This window comes from Eschrichtius robustus, chromosome 13, assembly GCF_028021215.1.
Source record: "Eschrichtius robustus isolate mEscRob2 chromosome 13, mEscRob2.pri, whole genome shotgun sequence".
NCBI lineage: Eukaryota > Metazoa > Chordata > Mammalia > Artiodactyla > Eschrichtiidae > Eschrichtius > Eschrichtius robustus.
In genome coordinates this window covers 17547774-17563637 of record NC_090836.1, presented here as the reverse complement: position 1 = coordinate 17563637, position 15864 = coordinate 17547774, and the positions used below count along the sequence as shown (strand labels likewise).

Here is a 15864-nt window from a genome sequence, read left to right as displayed (position 1 = left end):
ACTGAGTTGTACAAAGTCTTTGAAAGGTGGCAGAAAGAGAGGGAAATGACTTAGCTGTGAGGATGCGGCATGATGATGGTGCTTTGGGCTAGGATGGGACAATGGAGACGAAGATGAGTAGATAAATGTGAGATACATTTGTGAGGTATCATCAACAGGACTTGGCAACTGATTACATGTAAGGAAAAAAGAAGGGAGGAATCAAAGACAACCCTGAGCTTTCTGATGTGAACAGCTGAGTGGCAAGATGTACTGAGAAAGGGCACATTAGATGAGCAGACTTGAGGCGTATGTTGAACATGATGTTCCCCTCATCGTCACTAAACTTTAGATAGGTTTCTTCCAGACTCTATGACCCTGATCTAAAACTTGTAATTGCAAATTCTTTCTCTGCCCCTTGGTAATGTAGATAAATCTTCTCCCAGCCTCTAGCCAGTTTGACAACCCAGGAAACAACATCATCCTTCTCAAGGACCTGGGAGCCAGCCCTTTGAAATGCAATTATTAAGAAAGATAGATAGGGTCCCTATCACCGATCTCCGTGGGTAGGAAGGAGCCTAACTTCAATAAGCACCAATTAGCAAACAAAAATGGCCTAATCACATTGACCAACTCCCCTTTAAGGTCCTCAGTACTTTTTCCTTAGCTCATCCCAATGTGTAAAAACTCTCCTGCCTTTGTTTTCAATGGAGTTGAGTCCAATGTCTCTCTCCTATTGCAATAGTCTTGAAGAAAGTCTTCCTTACCATTTTTAACAAGTATGCAGTGCAATTTCTCTCTGACAGACACATCAAAGTATGGCAACATCAGGTATTCAACCTGTGAGGGAGTAGATAAGACTTTTCCCAAAGGACATGACACTTGAGCTGAGATGTAAATTATGAGAATTAAATATACTGGGTGAAGAAGGGGCTGGCAGCATTCTAGGTATGTGAGGGGCATGTGTACAGGCAGAAGCCATGGGGCCCTGGAGCATAACACCAATTTCTTCAATTATAAGATTCTTAACAAGGGCAATATATACATAAAATAAAATTGAAAAAAAATCTGAATTCTTTCTATAGAAATCAATAAAATATATTAATCCATTCAATTTTTAAGAGCAAACCTTTAAAATGACTTTTCTATCAAAGCTATCTCCTTGTCTATTTCTACATTGTTTTTATTGTAGTTAGGTTCAATTGAGAAATCTTCACATGTTAATATACTTTTTAACCTAATCCTTTGAGTCAGGAGAGTTACAGATGATCACTGGGTGAAGGATGGACTTGACTCAGTCATAGCACATGCTCTACTGCTCAAAGTGATCATTCCATCCAAAAGTTATACACATTCACGGTAGTGCATTCACAGGGAAGAAGCTAACAACAAAAGCTCAACTTTTCTCTTTTTCCTTTCAGGGCAGCCCCCATGAGAGCAGCTGTTCTCTTATTAATGCTGCTAAACATTAGCAATAAACCTCTCTGGAATTAAACTGAATAAGGTGACGTTGAAGAAAGTTTGTACCAAATAAATTTGCGTAGATTAGTCTGCAGGTGGTCTAAAACATGCCTGTATTGAGAGCCAAATTGTTCAGCACTGGAACCTTTTGAAATGAGAACAAAGATCCTTTCATTGCTCAAACTCTAAATGCAGCTTAGTACTTCATTAGAAACCTCTTAGTTTGCTGTAGGAATCTTTCAAATTTAATTATGAGGTGGGGAAAAAAGCCTTCTCTACCCAGGATACCATATTGAAATATTTTATTCTGTGTTTCCTGAGAGATCTCCAAGTTTTGCAAATTGCTGAAATTATCAGTGCATATTTAATTTACATTTTTTCTGAAATCTAAGTTTCTGGTTAAATCAAGTTAACCATCTCAGTCAATATGAATCCTGAAATTAAAATTACTAAGAGTCAATAACAATGGAGTTAAAACGAGGAGACCTGGGTTTCCTTTCTGGTTCTGCAGAATCCATCCACACCTTGGGTTGTCAAACTTCTGAGCCTCAGTTTCGACTTTTGTAAAATGAGGCAGCTGAACTGGATGATCACTGATTCCCCTTCCATTTCTAGAATTCTATTATTCCATGTGGCCAATTTTTACTAGATACTAACACTGCCCAATATTTATCATTTTCTTGGCTATAAAGGGATAGTTCAAATATAATTTTTCAAAAGCTATGGTTATCAAATCATTGTTGATGATGTTTTAAATTTTAACATAAAGGTGACCAGCTGACTTTTAGAAGCCATTAGTAAACAGAATCCACAGAATTCTCATTCCTGCTTTAGTGAGCTTGATTAAAAATGGGAAGGTCAGTAGAGTAACACATCAGAATCTCAGAGTCAGTATGGCCACCCAACCCTACAGAACAGAGACAAATCGAATATTTGGTTGTTTGTTGTATTTGCTGCTAAAGCCAATGCTGACGAGTTGAGCCTGTTAAATCTCCTAACCTAGGTTCTTCAATTCTTGATGCCTAGATTATGTATGTGTTGCTTCAATGTATTTGAGTTCAAATAGCAATCAATCAAGTAGGGCCCACGGGAACAAAGCTTTTCCAGAGGCTAAGCTGACCACACTTTCCAATAACATTCAGTGGAAGAACTGTCCAGTCCTTAGTCAGACAGCAAATTACCTGGCTCTTTGAATGAAAAAAAAGTAAAAATATAAAATTCATGCATATTTATTAAATGAGAAAATGAATAAATAATCCATGAATCCTGTCTTGGCTCCTACCTCTGAATCCCAAGATCAGCACAAAATTTTTAATAGACATCTTTTGATAAGCATCAGAGGAATAAAGTAAAATTACTTTGATAATAGAATATTGAAGGAAAACAAACAAACAACTTTTGATTTTCCTCCCATTCTGTATAAAAGTTAATATATGGGTTAGACCTTAAGCAAAAGTCTGACCTAAAGCCAAACTTGCCCCGTCTCACCAGTCTATGGTTAATAATGAGTTCTTTATCTCTGCTTATGTGAGCTTACGACAGGGCACTTATATGAGGGCAAAATAGGTTAATACACAAGTTAGAATATCTCTTTACCTAGATGGCCAAATGAACTAAGTCATGCATTTCCCTGACTGTGCTTAAAAAAAAAAAAAAAAAAAAAAAAAGGAAAAAATGATCATAATGTCTTTCATGGCTAATATTTTTGGTAAGGGCCTTGAAAAATATCAATATTAAGACTGAACTTCCTTTATGAAGGTAGATAGAAACCACATACTATACTCCCATGAACATAGGAACAGTATTTGTGCAATATCACTGTAAGGGTTATTGGTTTTCCTAATTATGCTATTAGGGCCTCCTCCCTATGGCAGGAGAAACAGTGGAGAATATTTCAAGACGTGAAGAAAAATAATCTTGATTTCATAGACAATTAAGTTGAACAGATTAGAACGGCTACATGATGCACTCCAAATCAATGATGAGATGTGACCACTTCTCACTGTCACTATTGCCACTACCCTGGTCCAAAGCCACAGTCATCTCTCACTTGGATAATTTCAACAGCCTCTTAACACACTGCCCTGCTTACACCCTTGCTCTTACCCCAAACTCGAGAATATTCTCAATGCAGCAGCTGAAGCAATCCAGTTAAAACATAAGTTGAATCAACTAAGTCTTCTGCTCAAAACCTCTGATGATGGCTTCCCATCTTACTAAGAGTGAAAGCCAGACTCCATACTGTGACCTGCAGAGCCCTACCTTCTAACCCTCCATCATCTCGGTCCCCGCTCCCCACCCCCCTTCCTCTGCTTCAGCCTCCCAGCTCTCCCGATGCTCCTTGAACACGCAGCCAGTGTCCACGTCAGGACCTTTACACGGTTTGCTTTCCTCTCTCCTTGAAATGCTTTGTCCACATCTATTTCCATGGATCACTCCTTCCCTTGCTTCCGTCAGGTTTAAAAAAAAAAAAATCTCTTATTTAGACCGTCCGTGGCTATCTTATCTATCTAAGATTTTAATCTTTCTGCACAATATTTCATATCCTTCTTGTTTTTCATTTCTATTTTTAAACTCTAGCATTTATCAGTACCTAACATATTACAGATTTACTGATTTGTCTTTCTTAGTGTCTGCTGACCCCACTGGAATATAAGTCTAAAAGGGCAAGGATTGATCGATATTTTTTTTTTTTTTTTTTTTGTCTGATTTGTTCATGGCTCTGTCCTTAGAACCTAGAAGAATGCCTGGCACAGAGTAGGTGCTTAAGAAATATTTGATGAATGAATGAGTGACTACTACCTCTTACCACTTTAGCACCTCCCCCGAAGCAAGCCAGGAAAAGCCTATGGCTGGTCTAGATAGTACCTGAGATTCCTAAATCATTCAGATACTCTGAAAAATAGGCTTTGATTACTTAATTGTCTTACTTCATAACAGAGAACGTACCTCTTTATGAACATGGTATTATAATAGATTCCACAGTCTGTAATTCCCATTATCATGATATTGGGGAAGGGGGAGTATCCATAATCACTGCAGCAGGTGATATTTGGACTCAGCTATGAAATTCACGAGGAGCATCAAATTTATTGTGAACCTAAGTAAGAAAACAATCCTAGGAGAAGCACATTCGAGAGAGATTCTATAACTAACTTACTTGGAGATTCACTATTTTTACAGGTTTCCTCTTCGTTTGGTGCTTCCTCCTCCTCCTCTGGGTCATCGGTGTCTCCTGACTCATCACTGTCTTCCACCCATTTCCCTGGCATCAGTCCTGCTGAATCATAGGAGTTGCAGAGAGGACCCACGATGTGCGAGATGAAGGATTCCTGGAGGTTGGCCAACTGAGGAGCAGAACGGTCCATGAAAGGGCTTATTGGTAACCCGAGGCTGGCCTCTTCATCACCCTAGAAATAGGAATGTAGCAGGAACAGTTAACTAGAAAGGCAAACGACAAGGAAAGTGTAAAATACAAATAAAGTCACCATTCCCTTGGCATCTAAAATTTGCAAATATGCAAGAACCCAGGGATATGTGTGAACTCTTTTTCTTTCCTGGACTGCTAGGAGATTTTCCCCACATTACTAAGATTCCTATCGGACTGCTTTGTTGCCATTTACCACTTCAGTAATCTTGAGGGTTTGGTTTTTGATCAAGGGGAAATACAAGAAATGGTTTAATGTCTAAGTAGATGACCTTTCGTATCACACTAGTCAGTCATTGTTCCTTATATTAGAGTATAAGAAGTTCGAATATAAATGCATCTTAAAAGGCAATGCTGGATATAAATATCCAACAAATAGATAATCTATCATGTTTTCCTTTTTTTTTTTGCCTTGGCTGCCAGAAATTTTAAAGTAATTTATTCCTGAATTAATTAAAGTTGCTACCTTAACCCAGCTTTGGGTTGAATTATGTCTTCTGTGATTATATAGTTTCTGATATTCTTATTTATCTATGTTTAACAGTACTACTGTATAAGTGTTTACTTTGAACTGATTCATTTCTGGAAAAAAAATAATATCAGATTGTAAACCAGAAGTTACCTGGCAACATTAATGAAGGAATTATACCAAAATATCGACAATGGTTATGCCTATGTAGTGGAATTATTATAACTGGATTTTCTCTTTCCTTTACATTTTTTCTATATTCAATATTTCAGGATTGATTATGAATTTATTCCGAGGAAAGGCAATACATTATTTTCTAGAAAGCACAAACATTTATTGTATATATAAGTCCTATCTATAATGCTCAAAAAAGTTCTTTCTAATCTTTCTTTAAAAATGTCCAGGGAAAGGCGATTTATTACTTAATACTTGCAAATAACTTAGAGTTTTTATGCTTTACAGTTTAGTCCAATTTTTGTCATTTTTTTAATCCTCTGATTAAAATTGGCCAGTGCCTTTTCTGATGGTAGCATGAATATGAAATAGACTGATCATGCTTTTACAGCTTTTGGAAGCTTTAGGGAGTTTATGAGCAGCCTCAATATGGATTAAGAGAAATAGTTAAGTTAGTTACCTGTTCATAAAATTCATTGACAATACCCTCTGTCCACTGAAGATGGAGCTCTTTAAATTTAGCTGGCCCATTGATATCAGCCAACTTTATACACATTTGACAAACCAGTAGACGATCATTTTCATTGGTCCAATCTATTCCAGCTTCATCATTCACCTGTTTGTTTGAGGGACAAAGTTAAAATGGGTTCTGACTCAATGAAAGCAAAAGTTGAACAGGAGAATAAACAACAGAATATTGATTGTCTTCCTACCATGTGGAGATTAGAATGCCAAGTAATGAGAAACATCTCAGCTGTTTCAAATAATGTTATTGGCTTGCATAAATTAATAGTAAAATAGCTCACCAAAAAAAGTAAAATAACAAATGATGGATAATTATTAATTATGGAATTGAAAAGAAATGCTATTTAATATTAACATAGGTTTTAAATTACTATTAAAATAATGTGGCTACAAATAATAAGAAATTTTGAGTTAACATTTGGGCATTTATGTTTGATGTATGAAATTCTGCTTCAGGTTTTTGACCTTTACTACTGCCAGGTAATTTCTGTTAGCATTCCACAGAGATGATAGCAAATTAAATCAAACAAAAACACAATGATCGATTGATAGTTAGAATTCTATTATTTCTCTGCAGTGCAAAGTATAATCTATACAGACAGCACCTCAACGTGTCAGGTTTCCAGGTTGGGACCAATGCCTAAATATCCGCTTCTGGTTAAACATTTCATTGCCTCTCATTTTCACATTTGACATATATGAGGTGACAGCAATGAGTTTTGTTCAACACTTTGATTCCATGACTTCTTTCAATGTGGTCAGAAAACGAAGACTGGTACAAATCTAGTTACCTTGGCATTAAATTTGGCTACGAAGTCAAAGTGTTTCTTCAGGTCAGTGGCCAAAATTGCTTCAATGACAAGGAAACGGAAATGCTTAAATTCCACATGGTCAAGGTTAACTAAGAAGTTATATTCCGGCCGGGACATGAAAAGATTCCACGCAGCAGCTGCGTGATGATTCTCCAAAACTGAACGATCATTATAGAGCACCGCCTAGGCAAAGACGAGAGTGAAGAGTTCAACTTTTTAAATTAAAAAACAAAAACAAAAATAAGTGAGAATATGCAAAGCTTTTGGAATCCGCTTTTACCTTGGAACACAGGAATGTAATCTTGTGACAGCTAGTTATTAAGAATCACTTATTGCTGTACATTGACTGTTTACTTTTCTTGGTTAAATTTCCTTTTTTGTAAGATAAAGTTCATTTCCTTGAAACGTTATTTCATTTCCTTGAAACTTTATTTCAAATTCTTGCAATTGAAGGGCTTAGAGTTAGCTTTTATCAGATTATTATTATTATTTTGCAGGGCACAGGAACTTAACCATTAAAATATGCAAATATACTAATATTCCTAAGAAGTAACTCAGTTACTTCCCACATCTAGAATAAGAGTGACTTCCTTTTAGTTAAATACGCATAACTAATACAGAGGAATGGAATCCCTGAGAAGCCCATAATTCAAAAGAGTCTTACCCCACAATCAGCCATAGGAAATATCACCCCCTGTCTACTAATTGAAAGTATATAGTAAATATCTACTTGTTTGTTTGAAATTCTCTAATAATGCTGAGGGAAGCTGCAAAGGAAAAGGAAGTTGCCTAAAAAATGCTTGGACACTAGTGTGGTAGATTGACGATGGAGGGGAAAAAGGGTATAAGGACAAAAAAGAAAGACCAAGGACATGAAAATTGATATTTTATGAATATTAATAAATATTAATTTATCATTGCTTGCTGATCCATAATCATTAATCACAGTTGAGAGGCTGGGAATAGGTTGTGTCGTGAGATACCAAGTGAGGCAAGTGAAAATGCATGCATGTGTAGGAAAATTGAATGGCATATGGTGTTGGCAAAAGGATTTGCTTATCTTTAGGGAAAATATACTCTGGTGTATGAACGGCACAGTGAAAGAAATTAAAGTAAGCAGTGAGAAAAAAAATCAGGATATTTGTATTGTATACAGATTGGAAGAAAATTCTAGACTAGTCTATAAGAGAGGGTGTGGAAATGGATGAGCATGGGGAAAAAGACAAAAAGCAAACGTGACAAAAAAAAAAAAAAAAAAAAGAGTACTGGACCAGATTGGCCTCTAGATCCTCTAGAAAGAAAAACAAGATCTTGGGATCTTTAGTAACATGGGTCCAGCTGATTAAATCAAGGAGAAGCTTATTAAGTTTAATTATATAGATGGAGATGCCTAAATACTTAGTGATTAATATTGGACTTAAATTTAAGTACATGCCAAGATGAACTTCTTTAAAGTTACTGTTTTTGGAGTACTATGTTCAGGTAAAAAATTTCCGTTAAGTGAATGAAATAAATTGATTTTTAATTCTTCCTAACCAATAAAAATGCCATAAGAATAGTAATTGTTATAATGAATATATCTCAAAGGAATGGGATTTATATCCAAAGGAGCGTTACATTCTTAATAGTCTTAAATTTATATCCAAAGAAACCTTTAATTCTTAAATTAGAGAACCAAGAAAGATTTGGTTCTCTAATCTTTTCAGAAAGAAACTTTTGTATAGGTCAGATTTTCTTTGTTGGGGAAGTTCATTAACATGAATTCAAGCAGTTTTTCTTCCTAAGAAAATTGAGAAGGGATCCCCATGGGTGATAAATTTGCGTATGCACCATTGATGACTTAGAACAAACCATTACATCTTTTCAAAATGAGCATGGTCTCTAAGAATTTTATCTCAGGGCTAAATATAAACAGGCACCAAGTGAATATGAGCTAAAGTGAAAGTCAAATTTATAAAATTAATTTTCTTCAGAGAAATCTCAAAATTGAATTATTTCCCCTGATCAAAATTGAAAGATTTACCTGAGGGGCACTAGTTGCAACCAGGAAAGCATTAGTCCTTCCCGGGTGATCAAAATCATGCATGGCTGCAGCCACATACAAGGCCATCAACTCCAAGGCAGGGATATTTCCAGACAAACATCCGTATTTATCATCTGGCACACTACACATTTTTGAGAATACATATCCCATATGTCCATGTGTAAACCCACTGTCAGAATCTGAGAAGAGACAATGAAGATAATAGAGCTTTTAAGAAAGTATTAAACTGATATCATTTGTCTTGATTTCCTTTTTAAAAAAACCACTCTTCTGTTCCCATAATTTACAAGGGAGCACAGAGGGACTTCATACGTACCTGAATCGCTTGCTGATCCGTGATCATTAATCACAGTTGAGAGGCCGGGAATAGGTTGTGTCGTAAGATACCAAACAGCGTGTAAGACATCGGTGGCATGGATTCTGTTATGGTCTGTAACCAATGCAAAGGAACAGTCATTCATCTGTGAACGCTGGGGTCCGAGGACCAAGAGTGCCACCTACTGGATAAAGAGTTTAGTCCTCTCATTTTAATACCCCAGTGAAAGACAGCCAAATATTCTAGGACAAATACTCTGTGATTACTCTTCCATTCCTCGGTACCATCCAGAGTAACAAGAAAAACATCCAGAAATAACATTCATTACACGTGCAGATGTCTGAAATGAAAAAAATCTGTCTAGAGTCCACCAGAAACCTAACGTATGTAGGAAACTCACTCTCTGAATCCACTGTGATGTTTACCCTTGTTCTTATTCCCATGTTCCTGTGTAAAACTACACAGAGGACTGGAATAAAAGACCCATGATATGCTTAACCTAGATCAGACCAATGGTCTATACCACCCAGTATTTCATCTCTGATAAATAGCATCCAAATATAATTTGTGAACTGAACATAGTATTTTTCTTCTGTATCAAATGTAAAACTCTGTAATAAAATGAATAACACATCTTTTATATGTATACTAAATCCACAAAGCAAAAGCAAAATCAAAACCGATAATGTTCTCTGATCTAGAAATTCTAACTTGGGAATAAAGTTCTAGGAAATACCTAAAGAGAAAAAATTAAAACCTCTTTGTATAATAGCGTAGGGAGTTGAGCCATTCTGAAGAGTAAAAGCTAAGGGGGAACCAAATCTCCTAGTTATAATGTCATTACCATGGGAAGGGGTTCCTGTTTCTACATGTGCAGTCCAGCTTCTAGGGAACCATGTCCAAAGGCCCACTGTGCTCTTGGCTCACCTTCTTTCTCTGTGCAATTTTCCCATGTTTTTCTCTTGTTTCTCTGGCCTTTCAAAATACTTCATTGACTGGTATGCTTTATCCTAAATATGCTATCTTTACACATTTTATTCCTAATGACCAACCATGATACAATTTCCTTCTCTAATGTAATAGATTACATCTCTGAATAATACTCAACAGATGAGAAGCAAAAACAGAAGAGAACAAGCAGAACGATGGTGGGAGTTTGAGAGAAACACCTGTTCCCTGGTCGGGGAAGAATGAAGAAACTATGACATCTGTGGTGTTGGTGGCACACAGGAGAACGTAGGAATATGATGCCTATGTTCCTACAGTTGTGGCAACTATAAGGAGTCAGTCTTTAAGCTAAATCTTGGGTGAACACTCCAGGAACTCATTGAGGGGCTGTGAGGTCTTTAGAGGATGTCTTCAGAAGAGCTTTGAGAAGCAGACCTCCTAGGCTCCCAAGGGGTCAACAGCAAAACCTGTTCACAGTCATTGCCAGAGGTGAATACGGATATTACCTAGTTTCCAAAGAGCAATTTTATTCAAATTGGAGTCTCTATTTCTGTATATGGACTATCTCAAGTGATTTAAGACGATTACATTTTATGTCTATACCTGTGCCATGTACGAAGTTGATCACGGTAGAAGTTACTCGATCTACGACAGATCTTTGCTCTGACATTTATTACCTGTGTTACTGAGTGAGTGACTTAAAACTTTAAGTCTCATTTCCTTATCTTAAAAATAGGGAGACAATGGTAGTGCCTATTTCATAGTCCAATTGTGAGAATTACAGAAGGGAACCTATTTTAAAGTGGCTGGTATATAGTAAGCTTGCGATTGATGTAAATATCATTCACATAAAATACCTGACTGCTCTTAAAACAAAATGACAGATTAGCACAGATGACCTGTTTTCTTTCAAAATCAATTCTGGGTTTGTAAGAATAGAATTGAAGAGCTAAAATAAAAACTATGCTAAGCCCTGGGGGAGGGAGAAGGCAGTGATGACCTGGTAGTAGAGGAAGAATATGCAGCCTGGTCAAAGAGTGTCTGGGGCTATGTTGGGAGGGAGCTTCTGGGTTAAGTTCTTTTCCCTTGTGGCAAGCTGGGAAGATTACTGTGTGGATGTAATTACCATTACCATTGCAAGTCAGGGAAACCTGCGCTTGTGCCCAGTATTATAAGGGTGGGTGGGTGTCAGCATCAGGGTGCTGGCCGAGCCTCTTTGGGGTGAGAAATAGACAATACCACGTACAGGTGAACTTGTTGCTCTTGAGTTATCCTGCTTCCTGCCCTGTTCCTCACCCCAAGGTCCAGGTCCAGAAGGTTTGATAGGTAAGTTTTATAAACTTTCAATGAACAATCGAAATGATTTAGTGCTGAAAATGTACAAAGAAGAAAGCGGCCAAACGCATTTTATAAGTCTAGTATCATCTTTAAAAACTTTTTTTCTTTATACATTTTTTGTTTTGTAGAGATGAGTATAATCTTGATTAAAAAACTAGGTAAAGACAGTATACAGGAAAGAAAAATTCCTCCTTTTACTTTTGAGTATAGGTTCAAAAGTACTAAATAAAACAATAGCTAACGAAGCCTAACTCCATTTAAATACATACGTATATTTATAGGTAGATAGATAGAGATATAGTTTGGCAGGTATAGCTCTAAAAGAATTATGTTGTCCCTATCACTTAAGCAGGATGGAAAAACCATCTGCCTTTAAGTAGTCATTAACATGTTTGTTAAACAAATATTTACTTCGCACGTACTATGGGCAAATACTGTGTCAAGTGCTGGTATCACTGTTGCTCTTGCCGTTAATTCCCTGGGGACCAGCTCGGGCGCAAAGACACCCAGGAAAGATGCTAGCTAGGTCAACACAGGGGATTGACAAATTTCTGTAGGACATTCGAATATGCTCAGAATGCTCTTCTTTTTCTGGCCCTGGAAGGCAACTGACAGGGCTAAGGAATGATATCAGAGCTCTTCTTGTTTTATCATTATTATTCTCATCCTCTTCCTTCATCTCTGCATTTTGGACAAATCCCTTAATAATTCTCTCACCCACCAGGCAACCTCCCCTGCCTTTTTGACAACACATAAACACACGTGCATGCACTAACACATCACCCGCCCTATGCTTTCCCAGAGCCTGCCCATCCCCCTCTGCTGTCTTGATACACTTGTTTTCTCAGTTTTTCCTTATGCCTCAAGCAGCGGGTTGAAGCGAGCTGGTATGGAAGGCTGGGGTTGTATGTAAAACTTATAGATTTTTTAGACCTAAATTTATAGATTTTCCATTGAAAATTCTTTATGCTCCTATTCACCAAAGGGTGAGGGAAAGTATTAATACTAAAGAACAGAAATGAGACTTGAAATATTTTTTTTCTTTGGAACATAGCTAACACTGTGATAGTTCTGCCCTTCTAGCTGGTTCCATGTCAACTCAGTATCTAGCTTTAAAACTGGTGGGCACATCACATATAGCTTAATCGAACTGAACTAAACTAAGTTGAGTAAGACTATTCTCCTGGCTGCCATTAAATAGTACATGGTGGTGGGATGAATTGGGAGATTGGGATTGACATATATACACTAATATGTATAAAATGGATAACTAATAAGAACCTGCTGTATAAAAAAATAAATAAAATAAAATGTAAAAATTTTTAAAAAATTAAAAAAAAAAATAGTACATGATTGTAGGTATTTCTGAAGCATTATCTCCACTTCTCAAGCTTGACTAATGAGAATGAGAGGTGCTAGGAAGAACATATTTTAGAGATGAAAGTCTTTGTAAATAGAAAATGCTCTCTTAAGAGTAACTTTGAATCCATGAATGAATATGACCTAACAAGTTATCACCTTTACTAGCCAAAAATGCCCAACTGAAAGGGATTACGAACAATATCAAACATTATTTTCTCTCTGTGCAATTGAACATAAACTATAATTTATCCTAATCTTTTTTGAACAAATATATTTTTGGTATCACATTTCTATCAGTGAGTTGTCTATATTTATAATTTTACCCACTGCTGCTCCATGAAATTATCTATTTATCTATCTATCTAATCTATCTCATTTTTAAATCTATTAATAGATTTTTCAAATTTTAGTAAGGGTTCTGGGTACAAACCTAAAAGCTTCCATACCTTCCCTCTTCTCTTGGAAACTGTTAAAGGTGTACTTGGAACTGTAATAAAAATTTAGTTTCTAATATTTTAGCTCACTATCACAGTAAAGCTAATCTAACCCCATTTTGCTTACCCTTTGGCTTTTTTGATTTAGTTGTGTGGGTTTATACAGAGATATTAGAAATATAGTTCTCTAGGAGTAGATGTTAAATTAGTAGACACACAACACATTTTTGCACATGCTAATTTCAAATAATGATAAACAAAGCTCTTAATAAATGTCCATACTAGTCTAAATTTACAACCCTACAACATGCAAGGTATTATTATTTGAAAGTGATCATCAATTAAGTTAAAACTTTTCTCTGAGAAGATATAAATAAATTCTCTTTATGGGAGGTGTCTGGGACTTCTAACAGAACAAGTAAAGTTATTATAACAATTCTTTTCACCTGGAATGAAGAACCTGATATTTCAGGAAAAATATCTGTTTACTTGTAACATATAATATGTAATAAGACAATATAAAAATGAATAATAAAACTTGGAACCTGAAAACTTCTTTTTACACTTAAATAAATACTGGTCAACTTTCTCTCTGAGTTAATGGTATACTATCTAGAGAAAAGTTAGTAGTTATATCAATTTGAACTCAATGGAACTTGGCGATAGCTGATTATATCACTAAAATATATTTGGAAATATAATATTAATTTGTAAATTTATTCTGATACTAGCTGTTCTTTAGTGTTTGCAGTGGCTTCGTTTCTTGTAAAAGCTTATTTATGCAATTCCTTAACCTTTGAGAAATCACTAACACTTAGGTCAATCCCTGGCATCCAACCAGGGTGGGCCCTGGGAATGTGGTATTAAGAAAGCAAGGCTTATCTTGAAATCCTTTCAAACTACCCCTTTTTCATATTTCTTTCCCCACTTCCATGGCCCCATCGGCCAGACTTTCCCACGGCACCCAGCGCTCTTAAGTTCCTCTCTCTACTCCCGCTGTCCTATTTTGTCTGCATTTGGTTCCATATTCTCCAACAAATCTCACTTGTAGATTTAATTCTTCATTCTCCTTTTCTATCACACAATTTGTAGATTCAATAACTCGTTCCTCATTTCTAACTCCTCATTCATAACTCATTCCTATCACACAACATCAACTGTGCATTTTCATCTTAACGTACCATGTGGATGGCATTTTGAAAACCAACATCTTAATAATGGATCACTTGGTTAATGCACTACCCTACCCCTTTCTGAAAACACTTGCGTTCTAGTCTCCGTATAATTTTTATTTAACTTCAGCTCCTTGCAACTACAAACAGACATGGGATTCTAAAGTCCAAGGTATATAAAAGCAAATTTTAAACTTAAAGGTTAAAACACAATTTAAGTAACACACACTCCAGCCAATCTATTGATACTATTTTGACTAGTTTTCTTTCTGTGCATTTATTTCCTAAAAGAGCTACATGATTTTGGCACATTTTTTATTGGATTTACAGACATTTTCTCCAGTTCATTTATTTTGTAGCATGTAGGACAATGCTACTTACATGTTCTGATGATAATCTGAAATGCTACATATTGAAAATTTAATATCTCTTCTGTGTTCCAATTCCTCATGATAACAAATGACAAACTTATTCTCACAGTATTCAAAGTTCAGAAGTTTGAACCCTTGGTTGTGTCCTTTCCTTCGGTCTTCACATTTATCTTGATTTTTAAAATGTTCCTAGTAATTTCTCTACAACCACTTCCAGATGTCTCTCCTATTTTATTAGTTAGACCATCATCCTCCTGCCCCTCTACTCCCAGCCAGGTTTATCTTATACTGAAAAACTTTAGTAGTTAGTGATTTAACTCTGTGGATGCCAGAATAAAGGTTGAGAATTCACCCAGTGAGGGAGGTATATTATAAAATGAGCAATAAATTTAACAGTTAATTATTTATTTAGCACACAATTAAATTGGAGTTACTATGGGCAAGGTACTATTATAACCCCTTTAGAATTATTACATCATTTTATCCTCATAACAATCCTATGAAGCAGCCATTATGATCCCCATTTTACAGATTAAGAAATGAGGCACACTGAGATTAAGTAAGACCCAGGGTCTCCAACAGCTGATATGTAAAGGGACCAGAATTCTAACATAAACTATTATCTCCTAATCACTATACCATGTGGCCATCCAGGGTATTTTCAATTCGTAATTCTGTGCTAGTAGCTAATAATTCAATACCCCATTACCCATAACAAATTCAATGGATTTTAAAAGTATGAATTCTTATACTTACAAGGAATTTCCCTGTAGCCAATCTCCAAAGCATGAAAATAATTCATAAATTCCCTAACTGGAATTTTAAAAGCTTCAAAGAGGCCCATGTCTTCAAAAAGTCTGTATGATACCTGTGAAAGAAAAAGACAAAGCCTTACAAAACATCCCTCAACGTGCATTAGACATAAAGAGAAAAATGGGGAAAAAAGTATACATTCCATCAACCATATTAATGTACTGCCCGTACAGACACTTACTGGCAACAATAAATAGATATTGAAGACCTCCATGTCCT

At 36.1% G+C, this 15864-nt stretch overlaps 1 protein-coding gene across 1 annotated transcript in view; it reads right to left on the bottom strand.

Moving 5' to 3' along the window:
- The window catches only part of PDE3A (phosphodiesterase 3A), a 297919-nt gene that overhangs the window by 4575 nt on the left and 277480 nt on the right, over window positions 1–15864 (bottom strand). Inside the window, exons 10-15 of the mRNA XM_068560951.1 lie at window positions 15589–15700; window positions 9208–9321; window positions 8871–9070; window positions 6827–7030; window positions 5971–6126; window positions 4601–4850 (exon numbers count right to left, since the gene is read on the bottom strand). Of these exons, the coding sequence (XP_068417052.1) occupies window positions 4601–4850; window positions 5971–6126; window positions 6827–7030; window positions 8871–9070; window positions 9208–9321; window positions 15589–15700 (1036 nt within the window). The remainder of the gene's footprint in view (window positions 1–4600; window positions 4851–5970; window positions 6127–6826; window positions 7031–8870; window positions 9071–9207; window positions 9322–15588; window positions 15701–15864) is intronic.